At 45.8% G+C, this 27,779-nt stretch overlaps 1 protein-coding gene across 1 annotated transcript in view; it reads left to right on the top strand.

Moving 5' to 3' along the window:
• The first annotated feature begins 1,566 nt into the window (after positions 1–1,566).
• Positions 1,567–27,779, top strand: part of GALNT16 (polypeptide N-acetylgalactosaminyltransferase 16) — a 57,924-nt gene continuing 31,711 nt past the window's right edge. The window contains exon 1 of the mRNA XM_065754561.1: positions 1,567–1,749. Within this exon, the coding sequence (XP_065610633.1) occupies positions 1,567–1,749 (183 nt within the window). The remainder of the gene's footprint in view (positions 1,750–27,779) is intronic.

The raw sequence follows: 27,779 nt of genomic DNA on the forward strand, positions 1-27,779 counted from the left end.
TCAGCAGCTGTGCCCAGCCCTGCAGCTGTGTGGGTCCTGCAGTGGTAAGCAGATGGGTCACTCAGCTCAGAGAGGGTTAACAGCACCGACTCCTAGGTCACCACCTCTGAATACTTGCCAGGCTCCTTCAGGCTGCCAGAGGAGATGCTCTGGCTAAGGTTAGCCTTCTGCAGACGTTTCTCTTGAGAAGCACAAGTGCATTGGAGAACTGTTAATTACATCTTATTGGGAATTCCTCTGTTCTCATTTTAATTAAAAAGAAAAAGGTTTGTGAAGATAACTAAGGTCATGGTGACCTTAAATAGCGCTTAAAAGAATGCTTAATGGTGCAATTTAATACAAAGCAGTTCAAATCCCAGTTCCCAGCTAACTGTATGCTCTTTGCCTTCACTTTCCCCTGGGTCATTGCCCTCTGCCACTGTGCTGCTTGGACAACAGCCAGAAGCCGAAGGCCAGGAGGTATTTCTGTACTTCACTGGCATGTGTGCCATCCTAGGCAGCACATTTTCTGTTAAATGCAGAAATCATCCATCTCCTGTGCTGCTTCTGACTGGGCCATAGAATAAATTAAGGACGGAGCCGCACCCCGGGGCACAGTTTGTCTGGGCTGTTTGAGGTGCCTGCGGAGCGGAGCGGCTCCAGGCCGCGTTTAAGAGGAGCTGTGCCTTGTGGTGGTGGCTGAGGCCATGGATGTGCAGGGGACAGGTGATGCAGGGCACGGTTGTCGGAAACGCACACCCTCCGATCAGCATGAGAAAGCTGTTTCAGATGAGGAGAATGTCAGGGGCAGTTGAGGAATCTGCCCGGTTCAGATGCCCCGAGCCCCTGTGCTGGGATTTCTTTAAACAGTGTTACCTGAACTCTGAGCGACCTTCTTTAAACCGGAGTCCAGACAGACCTTATGCTTCACGGTTCAGACACATGTGGACGTGTCATCGCACTGCCCACTCTGCCTCGTCCGTCACGAAATGAGGCTGAACATCTCCAGCACGGGACTAACAGCCGAGCCCGGCGGTAATGGCACGGCAGCGCTGCCGCGAGTTTTGATTCATTTCGTTCATTATAGCTACGTTTCCCGGGTCACCCGTGTCAGGGAACGAGGCGTTTATTGAATTAGCCCATGCTTTAGCGAAAGTCAGCAGCGCAACGTTCTCGCCGTCGATACACATCGTACGCCTTGCGTCAGAGGCGGCACCGAGATCTCCTCGGGGCTGCTGCGGGCACGGCCGCCTCCGCTCTCCGCAGGCGGCGTCGCCGCTTACAGCACGGCCACGCTCGAGGTGGGGCCCTGCTTTGGCAGACCGCCGGCCGGGGGCTTCCTCTGCGCAGGCACTGCGGGGCGACCGCATTTCCTCACGGAGCCCACAGCACCGCGGAGGAAGCGCACAACTCCGCGCGGGGCGGGGCGGGCGCGGGAGGGCGGGGCGCGGCGCTAGGACCCGGCGGGCCGGGGCGGCTCCATCGCAGCGCACGGGGGAGCTTCGCGCCGCCGCTGCCGCCTTCCTTCGCCCGCAGCCGCCCTTGCCCGGCGTGGCGGTGCAGCCCGGCTCCTGCGGGGCGCTCGGCATGAGGAGGATCAGGGCCAATGCCATCGCCATCCTGACGGCCGCCTGGATCCTGGGCACTTTCTACTACTTATGGCAGGACAGCAAGCCGCGCTCGGCGGCCGGCGGCGGTAGCGGCCGCGGAGGGCAGCGGGCTGCGGGGCGGCCGGAGGTGCGGCGGGACGAGAGCGCCGTGCCCATCGGCGTGAGTGACTGAGCTGAGCTGAGCGGGGCGGGTGGGGGCAGTTGGGGCTCTTCGGGTTGATTCCGGCTTCCTCGCCGTAACCATGGCAGCGGGGAGCGGGACGAGCGGTGCTCGCGGAGCGGCGCGGGTTGCTCCCCCGGCTGGGGCGGCCGGGAGCTCCGGGCTCGCGTTGCCCTGGGGCAGAATACGGCCCGGTAGAGCCGTTCCCGGCCGATGCGGAAACTCCTAAGTCTCCCTGAGCCGACGCGTGTGTTATCCGCCGCGCGATGCTGCTCGGAGCAGCCGTGCGGATGCCCGCGGTGCCCTCTGCTCCCTGCAGCCTGCCGGGCCGGGCCGCGAGCAGAGCACTGTCCCGCTGCCGGGCGAAGCTGAGCGAGCGCAGGGCTGAGCGCCTCTGCGTGCCGGGCACTGCCCCTAGCCCCGCTCTAGCGGAGCGTGCTGCTCCGGCACCTTTATTTCTCCGCTTCCCCTTCAGTTGTTTGGCTTCTTGTGTGTGTGTGTTCTGTTGCACGTGCCCCACTCGCTGTCACAGGGCTGCGGTGCCCTCCCTCCCCGTGGGGCAGGACGCGGTGCCGCGCTGCCCGGGCAGGCGCTGCGTGCTGGCGGCTCGGCACCGTGCGAGATGCAGCGCCGGGATAGCAGAGCTCCACATCCCATCCTGCATCCCGCCTGGGCCCGCTCTGGAACCGTTTAGCGGGGGAGAAATTCTCCCCCATCTGCCTTCTGCTCCCATCCAGCCCAGGGAGTATATGCCGCTCCCGACGGCTGTCCTGTGCAAGGCCCTGGTCCCCCGGGAAGCCAAGCGACTTGAGCTAATAAACGATGGCAGAGTTGTGTAAGAGGAGCGTGCACATCCCTTGGCCTTCTGCAGCCTTTAGCTGGCTCCCAGTTTCCTCTGCTCCCCGTGAGTGACGATCTGGAGCCCACGTCTGGGCTCCCTGTGAGTAGGGCTGACTCATGTGACTTAGGGCTCTCTGGAAAACGATTTCTGCAATTTTCTGCAATTGGCTGCTTCTCTTTCTGGGGGAAAAAATTAATCGCATCTCTTGGATGAGTGAGTCCATGAGTTCTGTTCTCGCGTCTGTACCGTGGCATTTCAGATCCTGGGCAAATTACAGTGAATTGCGTAGTTTTAAAAAGCTGAATTACTTTTGGGGCTCGAAGTGAGATGTGGTTCTCTTAATTATTCTCTCCTGATGCAAAGAATGAAATATCACTTCAGGCCCTGCGGTGCTTCTCTGTGGGATCTCGGCTATGGCAGCGGGTGGGCGCCCTGGAAAGGGATCGCTGCGTGACTGCTCCCCTGGGGATGTCACTGCTGGAGTAATGCTCAGTGACAGTTCAGCAGCCTCATATTTTATTTATTATATTTATCTCAGAAATGTGGGAATGCCATTTGCCTGAACGGCAGCAAACAATTGTATTTAACTTGTCCCTGTGGGCCCTTGCGGGGCATTAAAAAGTGAAATAAAATAAATGGTTTGTGGTAATACTGTTAATATAACCTAGCTGGCAGAGCTAATTGCTGATGGGCAGCATGGCAGCTCCAGCACCAGCCGTCTCACCAATGGATGCCCTGAACGAAGGATCTGGTGCCAGAGCATGCTGCTCAGTAATGCCTTTGTGCAGCTCCTGGGGGTAGCTGCTGAGTTTGTCTCTTGAGTCTGGGAACAGTGACACATGGCAGTGCAAGTGGGAGCCATCAAACCCACAGAATTAAGTCTTAAAAATGTTCCCCAGGTAGTCTTCCAAAGTAATTTCTCAGGTCAAAGTTGGAAAATGTGAATTTCTCAAGTGCTGACTGCAGGCTTTCGGTGCTCAGTGATGGGCTCGTGGTACAAAGAGAGTATCCTCATTTGCCCGGCACTGGGGTACTGAGCCTCAGCACCTGTTGGGGCAGATCTGAGCAAAGCTGTGCCTGTCTGCATCCACTCTGTGTTTGGGTGGTCCAAGTGTGGCCGTGCTGTGCCCTGGGATGCCCAACGGCTGTGCTGTGCCTGCTGAGTAAGCACTCCCAGTCTTTCAGACTGTACTGGCTGAGTAACATGGGAAAGGGCAGGAAAATTAGTGCTCCTCCTGAATTGGCTGTAGTCAGCATGGAAAATTCGTTGGGAGAGGATGAGATGCTCAGAGCAAGGTCTCGCCTCGGAGGGTTTCCCCAGCACGTACCAAAAGCTGCTTTTGGCAGCGTGTGGAAGAGATGCAAAGACAGACCTGCTGGCTCATGTCAGGTTCTGGAACAAGCATATATCTCATGCAGCAACGTCAGGTGAGCCAGGAGGAGGTGATTCAAGAGGCAATGAACAAAGCTGTCTTTGCAGTGAAGGACATGGATTGAGTCATGTCAGGTAGTAGGGAAAATCTACTGATCACCTTGCATCACTTAGCATCTAGCGTTATTAAAAATGTTAATTGTAAATTATTTTTAATTTTTTGAGGTTCTCCTTCAGTACAGATGTGCTGGAGTTGAAGGGAAACCTGGCAAAAAGAAGGAAATGACTGCCTGGCAGAGCGAATGGCATGCAGGCAGTGTGACATTCTCTCTGCAGCTGTTTAGCTGCTGGGCTGCACAGTTCTGCTTCCTGGCAAGCACCTCTCCTGCCCTGCTGCCCCCTGCACCGTGGGGTTTGTAGCACATTGGTCTCAGTGTGGCAGTGCCCCTGCAGCAGAGCCCTCTTGCTGCTGCTGGCAGCCCTGGGCAGCTGGCTCACCAGCTGTCACTCTCCTGTGGGGAGACTGGTAGGGATGCTTTTGTGCAGGGGCATCACCACAGGCGTGGGATGTGTGTGCAGCTGAGACCTATCTATCTTGGTGTCCTAGATAACAGGGATTTAGTCCTGACCTGTCACAGCCCGTCTCATTTTTCCTCTTCTTTCTTCTTAGTTAGAGGATTATAACTGTGGCATTGAGTTTAAAGAGAATCAGGATACCCTGTGTCTGTTTTCTGCTTCTGCCTTGTCTCTCCTAAAGGGCACCCTAACAAAGGGCCAGGGTTGGATTAACAGGTGTTAGCATTGCTACAGCACTGAAGAAGGGTTAGGAAACTCTCCCTCAGCTCTCGTGCCCCTGTCCTTGTGGGATCTGCAGGGGTTGCTCTAGGACCTGCTTGGATGTGTCAGCTCCCTGGCACTGTGTCCCCATATCATGCGTGGAGGACTAGGAGCTCCTGGAAGGGCGGCTGGCAGGACCAGCAGCTGTGAGGTAAGAAGGGTCCCCTTGCTGCTGTTTTGTGCTTCCATTACCCTGAGACTCCTGTAAGGCATTACTTGCACTCATGAGCGTGCCAGAGACACTTGGAGGAGCTGCTCTGTGTTGCATGTTCAGAAAACGCGGTGCGCAGATGTGCCTGGTTCCTTCAGCTGCACTTCAGCAGAATCTAAAGCTGTAACATCTGAATTGTAAATGAAACAGAGCTAGTGAGCAGACGTGCAGGGTGACTGTTTGAACTCCTGTGTTTACATAGCAGCAAATCTGAGAAACCAGGAAATAATGCAGCACACAGAATTTGTTAAATGTCCAGGAATTTGCTCAACCGAGTCTTGTGACACATTCATTAAGAGTAAGTAAGCTTTGGGGATCCGCCTTCCATCATTAATCTTTTTATCTCACTTTCCACTACCACGGTTATAATTCCTCCAGAAACACACCTCCTGCTGCTATATTTAACTTGCCAGCCCTGTGTGAAGCGTTAATTGTGGTTGTCACTGCACCGTGGCAAAGGACTGTCAGCAAGTGTGCTGCCAGAAGGTTGTGTTGAATCATTAGAGGGAATTCTTAGCTTTCCAGTTTTGAATCTGAATGGCAGACGCTTCTGTCAGATGAGGACTTGCTGTAAGTTATCAGTTAAGTATTCTTCTTCCGAAAGAAAATTCCCATGTCACTGTCAGTGGGAGTATGTGATGTAGCTACATTGAGATGGATTTTAGTTGCTGCCCATCAGCTGGTGATGGGTCTTTTGGGAGCCAGGTGGTCAGCACCCTGCAATGAGGGATCACACCTGCTGTGGGGCAGGTCACAGTGGGACTGCGCAGCAGGAGATGGAGAAGACTCACGCAGGTGGGAGGTGAGAGACTTGGGAGATAAAATTACCTGATGTAGAGTTAAGGTTAAGCCTCAGACTTTGCTGAAAGAAGGGAAAGAAAGATTACATTCATTATTCAAATCTGCTAGCCTCTGGTAATTAACTCCAGATAAAATACTAGTGAAGTCAAGAGAGCTTGGATAATATCTTGCGTGCTAACGTGAACTGAAGGATCTCGGTGGTGGATTCAGGCTGCTACCCAGAGGCAATTAATATTCAGGTTGTCCTGCTGTTGTAGCTGCTGGCACCTTGCTCTTGCTTGGGCTTCACCTTTTGTCTTGGCAGCATATCAGGACTTGCCTCTGTCATTTCTGTGGCCAGATACAACCTGGCCACCTAAAGCCTGGTGTGATTGGAACAGGCTGCCCAGGGAGGTGGTGGTGGCCTTATTCAAGAACCATGGAGAGAGATGGGGTACTTGGGGACATCATTAAGTGGTGTATGGTGGTGGTGGGTTGGCGGTTGGACTAGATGGTCTTAGTGGTCTTTTCCAACCTTAATGATTCTGTGATCTGTATCCTGCCGGGGCTGTGGCAGCTTGGTAGGAACAAATTCCCCCTGTGACAGGGGATGAGTCAGGGATGTACTACCCCCCTCAATTATTCCACGTGCCAACTCAGGTTGTGTTTCTCTCTGCTGATCATCTGAGGGAAGGAGCATTTGAGAATAAGCTGTTGAAGTGGAAAGACAGGCTGGAAAGCTTATAAATGGTTCTTCTGTGTAACAATGTTAATAGTTAAACTGAGTGCTGGCTCAGCTCACCCTGCACCATGGCGGCTCAGCTGGCACATGGCTTCGGGGCTGCCTCTGCCGTGGGGCTCCTACCACACTCCCAGCTCCACCTTCAGAGAGTTAAATCCTGTGCTTTGCCCTCATAAAGTGAGGCTCCTCATCTTTTGTTGGCTTTAATGTAAAGTGACATCTGTAACCAGTGCCTCAGACCAGTGGCTCACTGCAGAAAAAGCGCGTTCATCCGGGAACATGCTCCTGGCACTTGTGGGTCTCTTTTTTGTTTGTTTGTTTTTTTCTGCTGTAAGCAGATCAGTAACAGCACTGTGACTCCTGTATGCATACTCCTGTCTGAGGGGTTTGTAACTAACATCAACTGGGCAGAGTGGACAAAGTCTGCTGGGTGATTGGAAGTCAGAGATGGGTGAGCAGGCATTTTCCCCTGTGGTGTCTGTGGGTAATGCTGAGCAGTGCCAGCCCTGAGCTCTGCTGTGAGCTGGATGATCTGCCCTGTGTGGCAGCAGCAAGGTGCCACCCCACAAAGGGTGCTCATAGCCACCAGCAGTTCCGTGTGCAGTGTTTAGGAGAAACCAATGCTCAGCTCTCAGCATCTATAGTTTATGTGCTGCAAACTTCAACCAAGGGTCTTCAGTTGCTGGGGGAGAGAGAAAGGATGGCAACAGTGCTGGATTGAGGCCAACAGAGTCTGCTCTCTGGAATCCTTTCACAGGGATTGACAGTGTAATGTGCTGGTTTTGCAACACTCCAGTGTTTGTACTGTGCCAGACTGAATGCTCTGAAACCTAAAGGTGCTGGGATCATTGAGCAGGGTCCAAGTTCACTGGGCTGGAGTTGTCTGCTTTTGCACATTCCTTCATTGGAAGATGTGAGATTTGGGAGGAGAGGACTGCTGTCTGCTCCTCCAGAGCTAACCCAACAGGCTGTCCCCAGTCAGGCAGGGGAATCGTGGTCAATGGAGCTCTTCCTGTTGAGGTAAATGACCAACAGACCTGACTGCATGTCATGGCCTAATGGTAGTCTTGCAGAGAGTAGTGGGTAGAGGATGATTTTTCTTGAAGATATTCTTTGTTGCCTGGGAAAGAGGCTCTTGCCATCTGATTCAGCTGCTAGGCAGCCAGATTTCTTTCTGCAGGTCAGTAAACAGCAAGAGCTGCTTTCTGCACTAGGAGCTGGGATACTGGCTGCTGCACTTATGTCTTAATGTATAATGTCACAGTAGTTGAGAGTTAGATATTGCATGAACCCAAGGATCTATCTAATAGGGACATACAGGCTGAAAGCAAATGCGTATTTCTATATTAGATAGATTGTAGCAGCATCTGTTTTACCATGTATGTATGTATTTATGTATTTATTTATTTATTTTCAGGAAAACATTCCAGAGACAATAAGACCAAGATGCTTCACTTTTGTTTTGCTTTTTTTTGTAATAAATATTTTTTTGTATTGACATATCTGTCTGGTGCGCATCACTTAACACATTTCTGGAAAACCCTTGAGCATGTTTTACAGATCAAGAATGTGAGGCTCGGAAAGGTTAAAGTCTTGATTTACACTGATTGCTCAGGCTCCGACTTGCACTGTGGATGTCTTTCACACTGGATGCTTGACTGACATCCCTTTCCCTGTGGCTTCAGGGAACATGTGAATAGCGAAGGATCACTTGTGGGAAGGGGCGGTGGATTAAGGGAAACAGACAAATGTACCCAACCAATATGCAGTGCCAGGATACTTCCACCTGTGGGGATGGTGCTTCCTGATGTCTTTGGAATGCAGCATCAACAGTGCTCAGGTCTTCAGTGTGACAGCTTGCATGCTGTGAGGTGAAAGCCCTCCTAACGAGTGACTTGAATGAGGCAAGCAGCAAAGAGCTGTCCAGAGATGGTTCATTGGCTTCTGCCTCGCAGAAGGACATGTCACTGTGATTTGTGCTCACCTGGCCACGCAGCTGAGTTCTATCCTTGAGCTGGGTTCTTGGCTAAGATAAACTCCCTGCGGTGATGCACTCCATTTGCATGGGGTTCTTAATTAGAAGAATTCATCATAAACATGCACATCTCTCACTCATTAATAGAGCAGGGGATAGATTAATTACATCAGCAGAAATGTCTGTTGTTGTTTACTGTTCATGTGAAATGTCTGCAGACAGGGATCGAGTTCCATGTGATATTGCTGTGCTGTCACTATTGTGTTCTTAATTACTTAATGAATTGCTGACTTTGCATTGAGGTAGCTAAGGAAGGCTTGCTCTCTGCTGAGAGCTTTCTGCTTAAAGCTTATATATTCCAAAGCTTCTAGATCTGCAGTGATAAAAGCAGAAAACCGTGCCACGTTTAAATTCTTAATAACAGCTCTCTCCAAAACAGTCTGTGTTCTCATCTCCCATACTGCTGCTAGTGAAGGAAAGGATAGGGTGAAGAGATTTACTATGTCGATTTCACAATTAACAGCATAGTTTGTGTCACAAGTGGATCTTGTGCCCTGCTTCTGTCCCCGTTTCCTCTGGCTCACCTGGCCAGGTGATGCCCTTCCAGCTGCCTGGAGAAGAGGAGGCTCTGAAAGTTGTTCACAGAGCTAAGGAATCAGAGATTAAAATTGCTTATTGGATTCTTCTGTGTGAAATGCAGCTTCCAGTGCCAAGGATTACTAACTTACGTTCAGGTTTTGAAGGGCACGTGTCTTTCACAGCAAGTAATGCAGGAGCAGGTCACTGGCTCCACAGCACATAAGGGTGATTTGAAATCCTTGACAGTGGGAGCAGCAGGTCTCCTCTCCTAGCTAGCCAGTACAGTTAAATCACTGGAGGGGAGGGTTGGACTTTTGTTTATTGATTTATTTATTGCCAGTAACAACATCCATCTTCTCAGTGGAAGGTTTGTTTTAGCTTTCTTCCTCCCCTGGTACCTGCCGTGGTGTAAAAAGCTTGCTAAGGAGAGCTGCTTTTTTCCCCTGCCTCCCAGCAAGGAGCAGCGCACAAACCTTCTCATAGAAACAGCTCCTAAGACTTCTTTTAACTTTGCGCAACCACAAGACTCTGAGTGCCACTGTAGTGTATTCCAGGTCTCCTAGACTCTTCCTGAAAGCAAAGGCTGTGATCTTCAGCTTTTTTGTTCTCTGGGTGATTGTGAAATGTTTTACTGAGTGTGAGATTTCTCAGGTTTAGTGGATGTTAAGTTGAAATTTAAAGCAATATCTCTGAATGAGGGAGGGTAGAATAAGAGTTTCTGCCTCTCCTTGTTCTCAAGTCTGTGGTGCCAAGAAATCAGAAGAGGAAAGACTCTGAAGTTTTTAAGGTTTGGTGGGCTGTGGTACCTTTTCTGTCCAGAAAAGTCCCTGGAACAGTTTCTGTGCAGTTTTCTGTGTGTCCAGCTTGTAGTTTGAGTACCCAGACAGGTTGGTCTTTCCCACCTGCCACGTGTCTGAGGACAAGAGTTGCAGCCTAGCAGTTTGGAATGGACAAGAACTTCTGACAGTCTCTAGCTTATTGTACTCCTCTCTGAAATCTCATGTACAGCACTGATGACTGATCGATAGAACTCCTGTCTAGCAAAGCTTCTTTTGTGAGACCTGAGCAATGTAAAATTGTTTTACTGGCTTTAAAAAGGATAAAAATGAGTTTAAAATGACTGTTGCTGGGCAGAGAACACTGTTATCTACTTTTAACTATAGGACAATATTTTCATTTTTAAAAGGTCTTTTGTGTCCTTATAGTGAATGGAAGCTGTTAATTAAAATAGGTGCTTGGGGTTTGAGGTTTGCAGGTCTTATATGGGTGCTCATGAAAGCACCTTCTTCCAGATCTGCCTGCAGCTGTGTCCTTCTCTGCAGCTCCCTTTGAACTGGGGTGGAAAGGAGGTGCTAATCACTTCTCAAGAGCTCTGCAAGACATTGATGCAGTCCTGTGAATATCACTGCATCCTCTGAAAGATCCTTCTTGGGCCATTCCGCTGGAAGAAAGGATGGACAGTTCTTATAGCTTGCTGAGAGAAGCAAGAATGTTTTATTTAAAAGCCTGGGGACATTGCTTACTGCTGCTTTTGCTGTATGAATGTGCTATTGTTATCTTTTGCTCTGCTGGTTAACATAAGCTGTGCTATTCCTCCAGATTTTTGTAGCTGCCAACAGGGGTGGTGCCTGAGATGTCAGGAAACATGGGTTGGCTCTTGGGATATGCCCTTCATCTGTCCACCAGTGATGCTTGCATTTTCTTGTCCCTGGGTACATCTCCCAAGGTATCAATTAGTCTTTGACTAGTTGAGTCCTGGTGGCCAGAAGAGATTTCCTCTGTTTGCAAAGCACAGGGATGATGGCCAAAAGTACAACTGGTCTTAGTCAGAAGAAGAGAAGGGACAGTCAGGAGGATGCAGTCCCCAAAAGATCCCAGGCTTGTGTGCATGGCAAACTGCTGGCATCTGCAGCCTGAGTAATGCTACCCTGCTATAAAAAAATGTAAATAATTAAATGTAGTAATTCTGCAAGACTTCAGTGTTGTGATCCTTCTTTTTGTTGGTAGCATCTTAGAGAAGTTGTTTAATATTGCTGAACGCTGCAGAAGCCACTGAAGACTTAACCTTGCAGCTTCATGTCAGCACCACGGCTCCAAATCTAGAGGTTGAGAACATGGAGCACAAAGGGGCAGGGGCAATTAATTGCTTTGTGGTAATTTCAGGAAGTGTTGTCTGGAAGCACATCTCCATTTGCTGGCAGTAGGTAGTACAGGCTGACCCTTCCTGTGATCTACAAGCACTGCTGCTTTGTCTGAAAGTCGACTGCTTTGTTAACCTATGAAATCCCAAAACTTTTTCAGCCCATTTTTGTATGGGCATCATACTAGCCGAGTTTGACGACTTCTTGCCAGAAATCATATGTCTATAGCAGAAGAATTGTACAGTATTGCTGGTTAGTGATATAAAATCCAGGCCTTTTATAAAAAGCAGCAGCAAAGTGGAATGTGCCAGGAAAGGATATCTCTTTAAAAGGAAGAAGATTTTAAAAATAAAAATATTAAAATTATCCACCTTTAGAGTGAGTGTAGGTGAGATGTTAAAAATGCCTGTGCGTATGCTACGGGCAATAGGCTACTGCCATCTTTTTCATCTGTTACTCCTCTCATTTTTGTGTCCTCTCATGCAGAAACTACGTGCAGTTTCTGAACAATTCATCTGGGAGATTTGTATGTGTGTATATTGGCAGGCTTGAGGTTCATGTTGCAGCCCAGATGTGAGTGCATTCTGTAATGATATTTTAATTGTGGCAACTTCTGAGGACTTTTTTCAGTACAGAGGATTTCCATCATCTCTGAAAATAAATGTTTTCCTGGTTTATTTCAGGTAGTGATCCAGAGAGACCTTATGTTTCTCTTATTGCTCTATGGAGTGGTACAGAAGAAGTGACAAGCTGTTTGACTTCCTGAGCAAAACCACAGGTTAGAGAGAATCCTCATGGTACTTACCAAGGAAATAGAAATAACTGTCTGAACTAAGAGACCAAACTAGATCAGTCTGTCTGACATGGGAGGTTTGTTGGCACTATTCCCTCCTCGTTGAGCAGAGGATCACCTTGGATGCTCTTACTGTACGAGCCCCAGAGTCCTTTAGAAAGGGCAGGTCATTGGTGGCTCCTGGGACCAAGTTGTTTTCCTTACTCTTAGGTTTCTCCTTATCTGAGAGTGTTACAGAAATCAAACCAGGCCAGGTTACAGTCCCTTTCCATGCGAAGATTGTCCAAAAGGGGATAGCATCTGTTGAAATCAGCAGGGCAGCATTGACTTGCAGTAGGTAGAGCCCTCTTTAATGGGAGATAATGTCTGAGCTGGTAACACATCCAAGTGTTGGATTCTGAATTTGTACAGCTACTCAGAAGAAACTTTCACTATCTGCTACCTCTTTCAAGGCTGCTTTGGTGGAACAAACTGCCCTGGCTTTTTTTGCCATTCATTTCCAGAAGTCAAAAGGCAGGCCAGATGTTCAGGATTCAGTTCTGCATCCCCCTGTGTCATCTTATGCATATAGAGTGTGCTTAAGCTTTGGAACTGCTTGATACAAGCCTACAGGCAAATCTGAAATTGGATCATTGTTGGTAAATCCCTGAACTGCTTGGCATGCTGCAGTGTGATTGAATGGCTGTCTTGATGCTATCTCCATAGGTCTGGGGAAACAAAGATGGAAGAGCACTGTCATGGTTGAGTTGGAGGGACCAGGAGTTGGAGCCAAAGGGTTTTATTCCTACTTGGCTGCAAGCTGAGTATCATGGCTTCTGTAGTTGCATAGGCCCTATTCCCTAGAGCCATGGAGTATGTGGGCTGGTACCCTCACAACTGCTGGCCTTTAGCCACCCCATGGAGCAGTTGAATGTCCCCACCAACAGCTCAGATCTGAGCAGATGCTCCACCAGCAAAAAACAGAGAAGTACTTTCAACTCCATTGCAGATTAAAACTGCAGTAAGTGAACGTGTGCTTGTGACAGCTAACACAAATTGTAGTACCTGAACCCATGAGATTGTTAGATGTTCCCCAGTTAATGAGCCTCTCTGAGATGTCAAGAGGAAAGAGAACCTCTCACATCTCAGACTTCACACAGTAGGGTTTGAACTGTGTAACACTGGTTAATGCAGAGGAGAGAAACTGCTGTTGCATTACCCTTGTTGTGGTGCGTGGCCTGTGTCAATTATTTCTCTGCAAGGCAGCCACTTTTGGAGCACACTATATTGCACACTAACAATTACACTTTTGGTAGGAAGATCCATTTCTGCAGAGGGAAACATGATTTCTTCACTAATCTGTGATTAAAGATCAGCAGGCTTTTGAAGGATACCCTCCTACTCTTGTTTAATGTAATTATTTTATTGTTCTGCATGACTGACAGACCTATATCAACTCCTGACCTCTAGCATTGCAGTGTTGTGTTTAAGGACTGACTCTTCATTTGCAAGAAGAGTGCCAGGCATTTATCCACAGCAAACCAGCATGCAGAGCTGGTGAGCTCTAGCAAATCACAGGGACAGCTGTTCAAAAATTGCTACTTTTTATAATGAATGCACATTACAAAGACCTGATCCTGTGAGATGGTTTTCTGTTGTTTAGCTTAGCAGCATACTCTTCATTAGAGAATAGCAGTTTAGCTCTTCTGCTCCACTGAACTCAAGGCATTGTTTGCTGAAGGGGTAGCTTTCCAGAATTGCCTGAATGGACCAAGAGTTTGGATTTTTTTACTTTATTTTATTTTATTTTATTTTATTTCATTTTATTTTATTTTATTTTATTTATTTTTATTCATTCATTTATTTATTTATTTATTTATTTATCTATTTATTTATTTATTTATTTATTTATTTACTTGTGGAAGAGTTCTCCCTTGGGTTTCCCTGAATCTGAACATGACCACAGTCATACTTACTAGGAGGGTCAGGGGTGGATTTCTGGCAATCAGCTTATTTAAACTTTGGTGGGTTTTTTGGAGTAGCCCACAAATAATACATTGAAAACCATGCTGGTAAACGATGTATATTGGAATGGTGATTCTGGAAAACACTCTTATTGCACTTGTATGTCAGGTTCTGTAGTTCACTCCATACTTTTGAAGTAGACTGTAACCTATGAACCTATGAATGAAGGAGAAGTAGTTTCTACTTTATTTGTGCTGGTTCTGTAAGCTGGTTTTGACCAAGCTGTTTTAGAGGAGAAGCTGTGATCTCAGAGCAGTTTGTTGATCGTCCTGGCGTAAGCTCAGTGAGGAGGCATGGCAGCATGGGCAGGCCATGATGCTGAGCTGGGCACAGGTTCTGGGTGAGCAATGTGGGCAGTGGTCTGCAGTCACCATGGGATGTGCCCTGCTCCCATGAGCAGGCTGTGCCATGTCTGCAGCACTCTGCCAGTGTTAATTCCCTTCTCACAACTGGGAACTGCTCGTTTGCTGTGGATGAGAACATAGCTTAAAAAAATAAGACACCAAAACAACAAACAATGAACAAAGGCAGCAAAACAAACTAAAAATTCCAATGGTATTGCTATGGTAACAAACATCTGAAAAGCAGGCCTGTATCAGTTATGAGCTTGGGCTTTATAGCCTCTGCCCTGGTGGTTGCATACTCAACCAGAGGCAGAAAATGATGCTGTGAAGGAAAACAGCAGCAGGCTTATGGTACCTTGGGATCTTTCCAGATAGGAGAGCTACTGTTTTCCACACCTGAGGCAGGTTGGGAGCAGTTGGTGCATGTCTGTGGCTGCACGTTCAGTACCCATCTAGGCAATAATGGGAAAAATGCATTTCACAGCAGAAATGGTTAATCAAGAGATGGAATGTCCTGCCTTGAGTTTAGAAACACCTTGACCTCGTCAGATTTGTGAATACCTAGATTTGGTTTGCACTAAATTCGGTGGCAAGCCTGGCTTCAAGGCCTAAGAGAATGCAAAGGGAGCTCAGCTTCTTTCCTGGCATGGTGTGGTTCTGGGTTTTGCTTTGTTTTCATACTTTGTTTTCTGTTTTCATAGTTATGTGCATCATTTATCACTTTAGCATTGGCGAAACAGGAGAGGAGGTTTGAGTTTCTCACTGCAGTGGAGCGAATTCTTCCAAAGAACCCCTAGTGCATTTGCCACTGTGGTAGCTCTTCCCCTCCACAAACGTCACCAAGAAGCACATCAGGACCAGGCAATAGGACGGGAGAGAAATAAGCAGTATTTATACTGGGCAATTATGGTGGTGCATGACAGCCCCACTGTATTTGTGGAGGCTGATGTTAGGAGAGGAAAATCTGTCTGAGAAGGCCTGACTTTTGAAGAAGAAGCACTAGCCAAGCAGTGGTACAGCTTCAAAGTGCTGCCTTGGAAAGCAGGTCTCATTTCCTCAGCCCTCCCTGGGGGATGCTTCTGAAAGGAGCATGGTGCAGTGTGTGTGTGGAGGGATTCTGCCTCTTGTCGTTCAGTGAGTTCTGTGCCTGCTGCTGCTCCAGCTCCCTCGGGGCACATGTCGCAGGCTGGTTCCTCTCAAATACCATCTCTAGTGTTGAATGAATAGGAACTACTAAGTCACCAGGGAAGTGGTCTGGATGCTTTTGCCTTGCTGCATGTTTCCATTATAACTTGCACGCGGTTGTGGAGAAAAGGGATCTTGGTAACTGAACTCCAGGGAGCTTTGCCTTGTGCATCAGGGCACAAGTTGGCATATTATGTTCAGCCATGCCACTTCATGCTTATATTGGATGTGCACATCAGAAGTAGCTTTGTGCTGAGGCTTGTAATTCAGGATTGCCCTTTGAGCTGAGCTCTTGACTCTGCAACTTCCAATATCCCTTTTAATATAGGTTCGAGAAGGAGAGGGGGTAAGGGAGAGAGCTACAGTAAGTAGTGTGTATGTTGACAGACAGTGAAGTGCCCTTCATGTGAGGTAGGTAGATGCTGAAAGATCTGCTCCTGTAGAATTTCAGTACATTTCTCACCACTGGCGTCACAGACAGAGCAGCTCTTGTTGATCAGGGAGGAAAAACTGAGAAATCCTATCCTGGCCCTTAGCTGAATCCTGACTAGTGTGTGTGTCACTTGGTGGGTATGAGAGCTGCTGTGTGTGCTCTGGCTCACACCCTGCAGCTGCAGCCATCTGAGTGGCAGCTACCCTTTGTGCAGATCAGAAATCACGTACAAAAATAAAAAGATCAAAAATCTCATTTTGAACCACCAACCTGCTTTATTCAGTAGGTGCTGCTCTGCTAAGGAGTTCTGTTCTCTGTTGGAGTGTATGTTGCTATTCAGACCTCTTCAGCTGCGTTCGCCCTAGACTACCTGAGCTAGGCTGAGTGGGTGAATGGATGGGCTGGGTGCTGTTGGTACATCATCCTGCTATGTTCCAGTTATTTTTCTGAGTGCCTTTTACACACAATCAAGTGTGGTAAGGAATGCTTATTGCAGTCTGTAACGCAGATTTGCAATCTAATCCTTTTCTTGCACTTCTTTTCTTGTTAAAGGATAGACCTCTCTCATCTTGTTCCCTCTCTAACAGTTCTTTCAAGTATTGTGGTGGTTGGTTTTCTGTTTTTTTTTGTTTTTTTTTTAATGTGAAAACTTTAGTGCTGTGTATCTCTACGCTTGTAACCACAGATCAACTGTTTGCTTTATGAATTATTTGTTTGAACTTGCTTTGAACAAACTTGTCAGCAAGTTTCTTTTGTTCATGTTTGTTTATCTCCACAATCCCTTTTGGAGCCAAAAAAAAACTAAAACCCAACAGGAGCAATCCAGACCTGTGAAGATTATTTCTGTCCTCTTCTATCTGGGAAAAAATGAGTTGTGTTAGAAGGCTCTGTGTATCTAACAAACAGTTTTGCATTTATCCTTGAGCTTACCTCCACAATCTCCAGCTAGACTTTTGTACATGTCATCTCTGTAATGAAGGCTATTTAACAACACATTATTTAGGATTTTTTTCTAAACACAATCCCTTTCCAGGGCAGATGTAGCAGAAAAGTAGTGCCTTGATTAATAGTGCGTCTGTGTGTTTCTCTCTGTTTATATATTGTATTGTGGCTGAAATCCCGTCCTGCTGATGTGACTGGGGATTTTGTCACCAAGATTTCACTGGTAATTTATGACATCTTATGCTGCATTCTTCAGAGTGTGAACTAAGCATTTGTGCTTTGTGCTGCCTTCTAATAAAAATAGTGAGGAGAAAGCAGAGCTCATCCTCATAAGTAACCCTGTGATTTTCATGGAATGGATGATAGGATTATATGTATATGCTTCTTTTCCCTTCATATTCAGGAAGGCTGCTGAAAACCTCAGCAAGATGCTTAGACTGTTGCAGTGCTGATGTCTTGTTGGAGCCATTTATTTCCTTGGTGAAATAAATTTGAGTGGTGAAAAGCACACCTCCCTGTGCTTCTAGGCAATGGGAGGTAGCTAGAGCTAGAGCATATTCTCCAAAGAAGTGAATGGAGCTCAACAGCCATAGCAGGGGGGGCTCACAGGAATGCTCTTGGCTGTGTGGAGGAAGTGGCACCTGACTGTAGGCTTCCTGAGAACCTGCTGCAAATGACATTTGGGCAAAAACTCCCTAGTGGAGTAAGTGGAGAAAAATGTTAGACTAAACTTTTTAATAAACAAACTCAAAAATTAACAGCTCTTAAAATCTGCCTAATCAAACCTATAATTTAGCCAACCCGAAAACCAGCTGTGGGCCAAGATTTCTGTGTAGCTGTGTTTTTGCTGACCACAAACATTCAGACATAACAAGATTAGAGAGAGCTGTTTATATTGGATGGGGATTGATGCAGTAATGGATTTTAAAGACCCTGACTGGTCACATAGCAATCACTGAGGTTTTTTGGATGCAGTTTGCACCTGCAGAATGTGGCAAGTGGCCATGTGAGACTGTGGGACTTGATGTACAGCGGGAGCTGTGGGTTTCCATGAATGATGGTTTGGCCATAAACTGTCCAGAGTATTTTGAGACTCAGATGTGTGTATTTTTGTGGTGCCTGCTTCTGTGGCTCAGCTCTTCCTTATATACCCAACTCTTTCCTGGTTGACAGTGATTAAAAAGCAGGCTGCTGAGGAGGCTGGTATTAGTAATGTGATGGAAGTGTAGAGTGACAGAGGCCTGGAGTGTGTGACATGGGGGTTTTTCATATTTGACAGGCATATTTGGGCCCATTGCATGATTTTCCATTGGAATGCACCATCCTTGATTAAATTTGCTGTTGAGGAGGTGAATTTAATGTCTTTGCAGGTGGAGACCCACGCAGGAGCAGAGCACGGCTGCGAGGGTCTTGTCAGCTCAGACTGATTGCTGAGCCCTGGAATTGGGGTAATGCAGTGTCTGAAAAATTAATCAATCAATTAAATTGGATTTCTTCTGGCTTCTAAACAAAATGTCTTTGACCTGATGCTCTCAAATCTTCACTGACAGAGAATGAGTTTTTTCATTATTAGAAGACTCTTGCATGCTACAGAGCTGAATATATGGTAGGGAGCGCATCCGAGTGAACTGCCTTGTGCAGGAACACTAATTTTTCTAATAAATCATGGATGCATATACACCATCTACACTGTCACTGTATAAAGAGCGTTAGTACTTGTTCCTGAGGACAGGTCTTACATTCAAACCTCCAAAATACAAGTCTTTGTGAGCTGAAGGTAATTTGTGAACTTCCCTAAGAAACCAGTCCAGGCTTCAGCAGTGGTATGCAAAGTTATACTAAGTGACTCTGTAAAACGCCAGTTGTGTTGTTGGTTTTCAGACAAGCTGCATTTTAATATTGGGCTTGGCTAGCTCCCAGCCATCAGGTCCTGCCAAAAGCCTTTCTGTGTGATGCTCAAAAGCTAATATGAGGAGCTGCGTGGAGCATTATGGTAAATTACTCAATTCCTCAAGGTTGTGTCCTACCCAGACATTATTTCCTGGGAAGATGAGTTCCGTGCAATTTCTAACTGAATGGAGTTGGGCTGAGGGCCAGCCTACGGGACTGCGTTGGTACCTCAGCCAGCACAAAGGCAGGAGAGCTGCTCCATGAGGCCAGACTCCACCTGACTGAGTCCGTTGAACTGCAGCTATCTCAGTGACTGCACATCACAAGGTCTCCCTCAAAGCTGATTTAAAGTGGGGGGAGTTGATTCTGAACTGGATAATGTTCAGAACTGTGAATGAGCAAGATGAACTGACAGAAATGCAGTAGAAGTTTCTATCTCTTGCTGTGAGACTGGTTATCAAACTGTCCCCTTGTCTTCCTGTCTCAGTTGTACATGATACAGCACTTCTCTGGAGTGTGAATGTTGGCCAGTTGCAAAGCCACTCTATTTTATTCTTAATCTTCCGATTCCAGTTTTAAATCTGTGACTCTTTAGTAAGGATGAATGATTAAAGAAGTACTTCAACTTTCTTTCTCTAGCTTTAGCAAAAAGGTTTTACAGTGTGATCTTGAAGGCAAAGAGAATGAGCCCCAAGCTTAATATAATTAAATCTTTTAATGCTTTGGGTGAGCAGTGCTCACTGACTTCTGCTCATCTCTTAAGTAATTAGTTCACTGCTATCTACATTAGCAAGAAGCAAGCAGCAACTGCAGGAGATGAGACTAAGATGTTTCAGGGAAGCAGTGTTGTTTGCTTAACTGTTGAGGCTTTCTGATGTTTGTTTATTTTTTAATAGTTAAATCCTTGGTTTCACTAATGTTGGGGAAACCTTTTCACACAGCTTTTCAGAAAAAAATAGTATTTAAATGTAGGATGTATTCTTAAATGTTGTCCATATTCTGTGCTGTATGTTCTTTGTAGAAGGCTAGGGGCTACTGTAGCTTCATTTCCCCTCTGTCTTGAGGTATGCAGCAGTAATAATTAAATAAAAAAATAAAAAGTAATAAAAAAATATTATCTTGGCTTCATCTGGGGGAGGTCAGTTTTCATTATCATTTCAGCTGCCTTTTCTCAGCCTCCTGTTCTCTATGCCACTTGACTTCTGCCTTCTGTTGGCCTGGGGAATAGCACAGCACTGCCCCTCATCGCCAGCTTAGCCAGGTCTAAAGTTTCTTTCTCCACTGTGAAAAATATCTGTGGCTGCATCTGTCACTTTAGATGGCTGTGATTCACAGGAAGGAAAAGGCTGAATGTAGGTCACTTGAGTTCAAAGGGAATAGATTAGTGCATCAGCACAGGAGGCACGCATGTCTGTGCAGACAGTATAGGTGGGGGAGTATACACAGGGGCAGGATTCATTTGGCTGAAGCATTTAATGCAGACCTAGCCCACTCCCATTTGAACTGACTTATTGGCCTCATAGGTGCTAGCAGGTAACCAAGAGGGCATTATCAAGATATAGATATAGAATGAGGTGCTATAAATTTGAGTTCAGGTACTAAGTGTCCTCAGGGCATCTAAGACTTACACAAATAGCAAAATGCTTCTACTTCTTTCTTTTAATAGTTCAAAATTACCAGCGCATTCTTAAGGTGTTTACATGTCTACAAAGTCGGGGATACTTTTTGGGAAGAACAAGTGCAACAACCTGTAGTACCTTTTTTACAAACTCTATATACAATGGGAAGCCCAGATGGTATTTGCTAAGGGGGTTATGCTAAACAGATGTAAGAAAGCAGACAGCTTTGTATCTGTGTGACCATTACTTTTCTGTAGAAAACCTTCATTCCCAGAGGCACCATGTCCCCAATTATCCACTGGGATCTCTGACACTACTGTTGTTGTGGTAGGGGTGCCAGCTTCAACTGCCTAGATCTTTATGTATTCAGAGAGTGTGCTGTCATGTCTGTCTTTTCTCTGACACCAGATGTTATCATAGATATTTATGGATGGAAATAGGTGTGTTTGGGAAACTAGAGCTGTTTCCTGGGAAAAACAACCTCACAAATATCACTCACCTCTCTCATACTGGTTCTCAGTCATTTTGAAGGTTTTTTCTTCACTCAGTTATTCAGGGTTTTCTTTGTATTGTTCTTTTCCTAGAGAGAAACATAGAAGAGTAAAGAATTTCTGTCAGCCAAAATGGTGGTGTTCATGTTACAACAAAATTAACCAAATTGAGAAAATAATGGCTCTACTCCAGGGAATGAGATGAAGATCAAGTGGATACTGAGCCAGATGTATGTGTGTCTGGACATGTGGGTGTTTATATATATGTGAATGCCATAAATATATTAAAACTAAACATTTTCGCATAATGTTTTCAGTTTTGCATAATGGACATCTGTGTGCATTAGACTTCAGCCTCAGAGAAGAAATAGGCACTGGCAACTGTTTCACTGTCATCTGGGGTCTGGATTTCCGTGGTTCTGTAGAGCTTTATTTCCTCAGAGCTGTTTGGAAGGGAGTGCCCTGAGGCATCTTTCTTTGAAGTGCTTTTGGCTTCCACTGTTGCTTTATGTAACACTAAAACCAAAAGGCCCGGAGGATGCCCCAGGGCATCAAGTCCCCTCTCTCCAGTTATGGGCAATGTATTCTTGCTTCTGGTTAGCTGGGCCAGAAAGCTTTGCAGGATCCAGCCTATGCTAACTGGTTCAAGACCTGTTCAAGGATTACATAGCTGGGTCAATGATGGATGTGCTTTATAAAGGTCACTTCCTATTAAACGTAGGGAAAAATCTGTCTTGGCCAGCAGTAGACCATAACTATCAGTATCATGTACTTGTCATGTGAGGGTAAAATAAGTTCCATCTTCTCAGGTTTCCATTTTACAATGAATATAACATCAGGGCAAATGCAAACTGTGGACTGTATCCAGAAGGAAAGCCATGGTATTGTGATTTATGCATGGACTTTAATTTTCATGGGGATGCAGTTAGTTTAGGTCATACTGAGGCCAGTCCCTACATGTGGAAATGACTTGTTTATGTACGATGTAATGCTGAGCTCATAACCAGCATGGCAGTAAGTACCTTGCACTCTTTTGGCTGCTGTCTGCAAAATGAATGTAGACTGTGTGCTTTAGTGCTGTTGTTAGTGTGCTGTGTTACTTCTGGCAGTCATCCAGGTGCTATTTCATGCTGCTTTGCATACCTGTTCGGACTTAGGCGAGGCAATCAAATGTTCTTTCTGGAAGCATTTCGCTCTTCTGTCGATAAGGACAGGCAAGGTCAGGATGAAATATCACAAGAATGTTCCTTTTCAGAGTCAGTGACAAGATGCCTAATGGGATCACTAGGTAGAGGTCACATAGCTGCCTTAAAAGAAAGGTTCTCTGTTCTTGGACATGAAAGCAAAGACTGTGGTAGGACAAACCATGGCAAGTCTGTTCGAAACATACTGGTCAGTCCTTTTCTATCAACCCACTGCTGTGACCTGCAAGTCAGTGTCATCCCATTTCTAAATCCTTTACACCAGTAACTTAAAACATCCAGCTACTTGTGATAGACACCATGTGAGGTTGTGATGATTGCTGCTTACAGACTGAAGGTAAAAACATGGAAAACACTGTGCCATCTTGTGCTTCTCTTGGAGGGAGCTGTGAGAGTGGTGTCCAAGAAGTGATGGGTGTGAGGAGAAGGTTGCTGTGGAAACCAAACACAGAAAAATATTTATTTCTCCTTTCTGGCCCCATACAGGATTTCCACCTTTTCAAGCCAGACGGTTGAGGATGCTTTCTATGTCAACTGCTCAATGTCTGGTGAAGCTGAAGGAAGGAGAGAAAAACAAAGTCAGAAATGCTTGGTAGAATCCCATGACTTTCTGGCTGTGGAAGCAGGGACAAAGAAAGAGCTTCTCAGGGCTAAAACATGAGTAGAGCATGGTATGGGCTCTGTGTGTACAAAAGGAATAAACACCAGGAAGCAGTGGAAAAGAATAGGGAGTGCAGAGGCATCTTGGGCAAATTGCAGCATTGAAAAGGAAGCCCCAGCAGGCTTTCCATGCTTCTTACTCCCACTGTCCCTTGGGTTAGACTACTAAGAGGCTACAGCTCTGTTTGTCACAGTACTGAAGGACGTGGAGCTGGCAACTGCAGCTTATTGGCCACAGCTTCTTTAAAGAAAGCATTCTGCTGGGGACCCGCCAGCAGTCCTCCAGCCTAGTTTAGAAAAGGCAGCAGGCCTCAAGATAGTCCAGGGCTGATGCCAGTAGAAAATCTCTTGTGACCAGTTTTCTGGTGTGGGAGCTGATGAACTCAAAATGTTTTACTTCTTCCATTCTGTTATTCCGGTTTGTGTAGTATACAAACAAAACGTTCAAATCAATTTCTGAGCTCCTTTGTCACCACTTGTACTTCTAAAAAAAAAAAAGATGGTTCTATTTAATTGTGGTCACTTCTGTTAATGTTTCATAACAGAAGTTCTTTAAGAGCGTGGTTCCCAAACCGCATTTTAAATGCTTTACACAGTTAAACCAGGCATGAATAAAATAGGCCTTACTGCTGCTAGGCACAGCCTCTTCTCTTGAAGTATTTTGTGCAATTTTTCAGAGGAGTATATGGGCTATTCCATGAGGCATAACAGCCGTGTGCATGCTGGGTTTCATAAACCCCCTCTGGGAATGCAGCACCCCCTCTAAAACAACTGCCTCTGGCAATAGACATTTGAGACATCTTGTAGATTCAGCCCATCAACAGTAGCTTGCTCCCTAGCAGGTATGATCTCTGGGGAATTTCTTGGGAGCTGCTGCAGCTGCTAGTCATGCCCTTTCTGAACGCTGTGTCGTTCAGAGTCCATCTGTGTCATCTCCAAGTTCTGCTGCACTCCTCAGGTTGCTGGTAGCAGTGCCATGCTTTCCTGTCTGCTCTAAAACAAACGTCTCCCATCTTTTTTTGTAGGTCTTCTTTAAATGCTGGAAAGCTGCCATAACATCTCCCTGGAGCTTTCTCTTCTCTAGACTAAATAATTCCAGAAAGACATGTAAGAGATGCAAAGTGCACATCCTGTCATATAATGCTGCTGTTAGGCTAACTTCACAGTAACTGTAAAGTGATTAATTATAGTTAGTTCTGAGAGGTTTGCAAATCTTATTCCTGGTGAGTAATGATTCCTCTTGGCCCATGGAATATGGTTACCCTTTTTGAATTTGGCAAAGCCTACTGTTGCAGAATAATAAAAATAAAATAAAAATCTTAGGACCCTGAGTTCCCAAACTGCTGTAGTTTTAGTGGCTGTTTTCTCAGTGTTGGAATTGGTGTGCTTCTACATGGAGGCAGACAGCAACAATTCACATAAGTGTATGGTGCTGTCTGTATTAGAATCTTACTGTCTTAGAACTGATAGGCCTACAGGTGTATCACTGTGCTAGTTGAGAAATGAGGCCCTCAAATTGTTGCAGATGTGCATGCCATTAATTCCTCTCCCTTAATACCCTACTTATGGTATTCATTTCACTGCTTAAACAGTTGCTGGTCCCCCCAAACCATCTCAAAACACAAATAACAACGTGCTTTCAGCATCAGAAGAGCAACTGGATCTGTTCTGTCACTGATAGAAAATGTGTATGTGCCAAAGAGAAACAGTGAAATGAGACTAGAATGTTTACACTGTTTCCTGAAATTTTGGTATGTGAGCTGTGTTGGAGGTCACAGCAATGTTTGGGTCAAACCTTAGTTTGTGCAAGCTACTTTGTTAATCCCTAGTCTAGACACTCAATTTTCCAGTGCCTGTTAATCTTCTGCATTAATGTAGTGATATTTTTTTTCTTTTGGTCTGTCACAGAGCATCAGTCAGAAGGAAGTGGGCTCTCCTGCTCCCATAACTCCCTTTTGCAGTTTCAGCCTCAAGCATGGGGATCTAGGGTGCGTAGCCTTATAGCTTGTGGCAATGAGCTGTCCCATTGATTTTGTAAAAATCTTAAGTCAGCACTCAGCTGTTCATAGCCTGCCTTTAACACACCTAAAGCTCATGTATGCTCACATTAATGTTTTCCAGAAGTGAGAGAAGTTAATGTGAAGGGAGAGGAAGCAGGGGGGTTGATGTCAGTCTGCCCACCTTAGAGGAATTTGCAAAGGGCAGTCTACTATTTCATGGAGAACCTGTGCTGCTTCTGTCAAGTGTGTTTTGAATTAATAGCGATAAATGTCTTGCAGTCAAGCATCTATATTCTAGGGAAGGAAAGCAAGTCAGTCCTTTAAAGATAAGCTTCATATTTGCTTTAGGATAGCGTTTGCTGTCCTCTCCTTATTGAAGTTTACTTTTGCTTTGTTAATAATGAGTTGTAATTTCTGATAACTCTTACTTGCCGTTTCCTCTGTGTTTTGTCCTGCTGAACTATACAAGTTGGCCTTTATTGAATTTTATGTGTTGTTTTCTGAGAAACATAAGCTAATTTTCTGTTCTAATCTGACTTCCCAGTGTGTCTGACACTTGTGCTGAATTTCCCTTGGGTTTGATAAGCCTATTCAGTCTCAAGACCCAAGCCATTCATGAAAATTTTTGATCACCCTAGATCCAGAGCAAACCCCTGACAGCTGTGCACACCATTGCCCCCAGCTCTGGCAATGAACAGCTGGCAATTCAGCTCTGATGATGGCTTCCATCAAGGCTGTTTTTCTCTAGCTTGCTAATTTTATCTTATAAGATCATATCAAAATCCTTACCAAAGTCATGATGCATCATATCTACTTCTTATTCACACCTTTAAGACTAATTACTCCATTACAGGATAAAGTAAGATTGGTCTGACATGATGTGGTCCTGCCAAATCTCAGTATGCTGTTGTTTGTCGCCCTGTTATCTTTTTGGTGCCCACAGATTGTCTGTTTGATTACTCATTGCAGTGTCTTTCTGGGCAGTGAAGCTAGGCTGTCCAAGCTATCATTCCCTACATCTTCCTTCTTCCCCTGTGGGCCTGCAGCATGGCATGGCCATGGCCCCCACTCAGGGGAGGTGCTTGGGGCTGCCCTGGGGAGCAGGGCAAGGCTTCTGAAGGCTTGCAGCTGTTGCCAGCGTTTTGTTCAGCGCTCATGGCAATATAAACCAAACCCAGCTGTTGCTTTTCTGGGGCCTGGGGAGACAGAGATAAGTAGTAAAGGTCCAGTGAGTGACCGCAAAAACATTTAAAGTCACAGGGTTAGCTGGGCTTTTGCTTCATGTCAGTGTTGTTTTCTGGGTTGAAAAAGAGAAATGGAAGTTATGTTTGACATGATTTTTAGTGTAAATTGAAGGATGAGAACATTTCAGCTTTTGAAAGAACCAAAGTAATTATCTTCCTGTTTGTGCTGAAAACACAATCTGAAAGGAGAGTCCAAGAGGCAGGGGAGGCTGGGGTCAGGTACACAGTGAGGTGCCTGCAGCAGTGGAAGAGAGGCATGTTGTCTGCTAAAGCATGTGTGATCCTAAAACAGAGTAAATCCATATGCAGCATCTTGATTGTGCAGTGATTAGCTTGCTTGGTGCTGAAAGTAGTGCAGCTTTGTTTCCTGTGCCGGGACATTTTCTTCATTCTTTCATGATATGGAAGGGAAATCTGAGCATCAGGTTGACCTTGGCTATAGTAGGAATAGTTTTATGGACTATCTATCCTTTATCCCCCCTCACTTTATTTATCTTCTCTCCAAACTGAATAGTCCTAACTTACAGTTTCTCTTCATCCCCTAATAATTTCTTGCCAGAGACTGGCTTGACAAAAATCTGTGCTCTGGCCACAAGTTCTGAGCTGTCAGTGGTTTTGTATAGCAACGTTCATGATTGTTTTCTCCATCCTGTTTTTAGTCCGCTCTGTTTGTCCTGTCTTCCACCTCTGCAGCCTGATAGCTGGGGTTTTGCTGAGCTGTCCACGGAGTTGCTCAGATTTGTAACATGAGTGGTCACAGTCAGTTTGCAGTTCATCAGTGTGCATAAGTAGTTGAATTTGTTTCTTCTAATGTGCATTACCTTGCACTTGCCTACACTGAATTCCATTTTCCATCATCTTATTCAATTGTCCATGTCTGAACTGAAGAACAGCACTCAGAGACGAATGCAGAGACATTTTTACCTCAAAACTCCCTGCTGCTTTGGGAATTTGCCATGTGCTGGGTCTCTTGAGTAGTTTCCTACCCTATTAAGATGGATTAAAGTGAACTGCTGTGTGATATTGGTGACCAATCTGTGGTCTCTCACCCTCTAAGACTCTTGAAGCAGAGAGAGAAGCACGATCAAACCTAATATTAGAAGACAACTAAACTGTTTTACATAGAGAGATCTTGAGATCTGGGGATTGTCTGCCACTTTCTACAAGTTGCAGATATGCCAGAATTTGCCTCTTCCAACAGTTCTATGGAGCTGCAGCATGCCTTCATACGAAGCTGGAAGCATTTTTTGGCTTCTTTATGATTTTATCTCTCAAACTGCTCCCACAGATAGTTTGTTAAACAACTTGTATTGTGTAAATTATTCCAGTTTCCCTACCAGTGTCCCTCAATTGTCCTCAAGGGCTGGCATTGCACTGGCTCTGTGACCTGAGAAGGGAAAGTTAAGAAGTCTTTGGAGAGTGGAGAGGGATACCCATTAGTTTTAGTTTGTGTGTGGGACTGGGGACAGTCGTATGCAATTTTCAGTTTTATTCTGGACCTCTGTGAAACTGCAGGCACGGAGGGGAACCTGCTGAATCAGCTGTGACAGTGTTTGTACGCAATAGTGACTGATGAAAAGCTGAAGATGTTTTTTCTCAAAATATTGTTTTAGCCACATTGGCTGGAGGCTGCTGTCAAACCCGTGCTGTCTGGAAGAGCTTCCAAATGCCTGCAGTCTCATGTTCTGTGTAACAAGCGCTGCAGAGAATTTGGCTCTGCCTGGGCCATCAGAAAAGCAACTTTC

The sequence above is a fragment of the Cyrtonyx montezumae genome, unplaced genomic scaffold (genome assembly GCF_038088225.1).
Source record: "Cyrtonyx montezumae isolate F1298 unplaced genomic scaffold, pur_monq_1.0 scaffold_10, whole genome shotgun sequence".
NCBI lineage: Eukaryota > Metazoa > Chordata > Aves > Galliformes > Odontophoridae > Cyrtonyx > Cyrtonyx montezumae.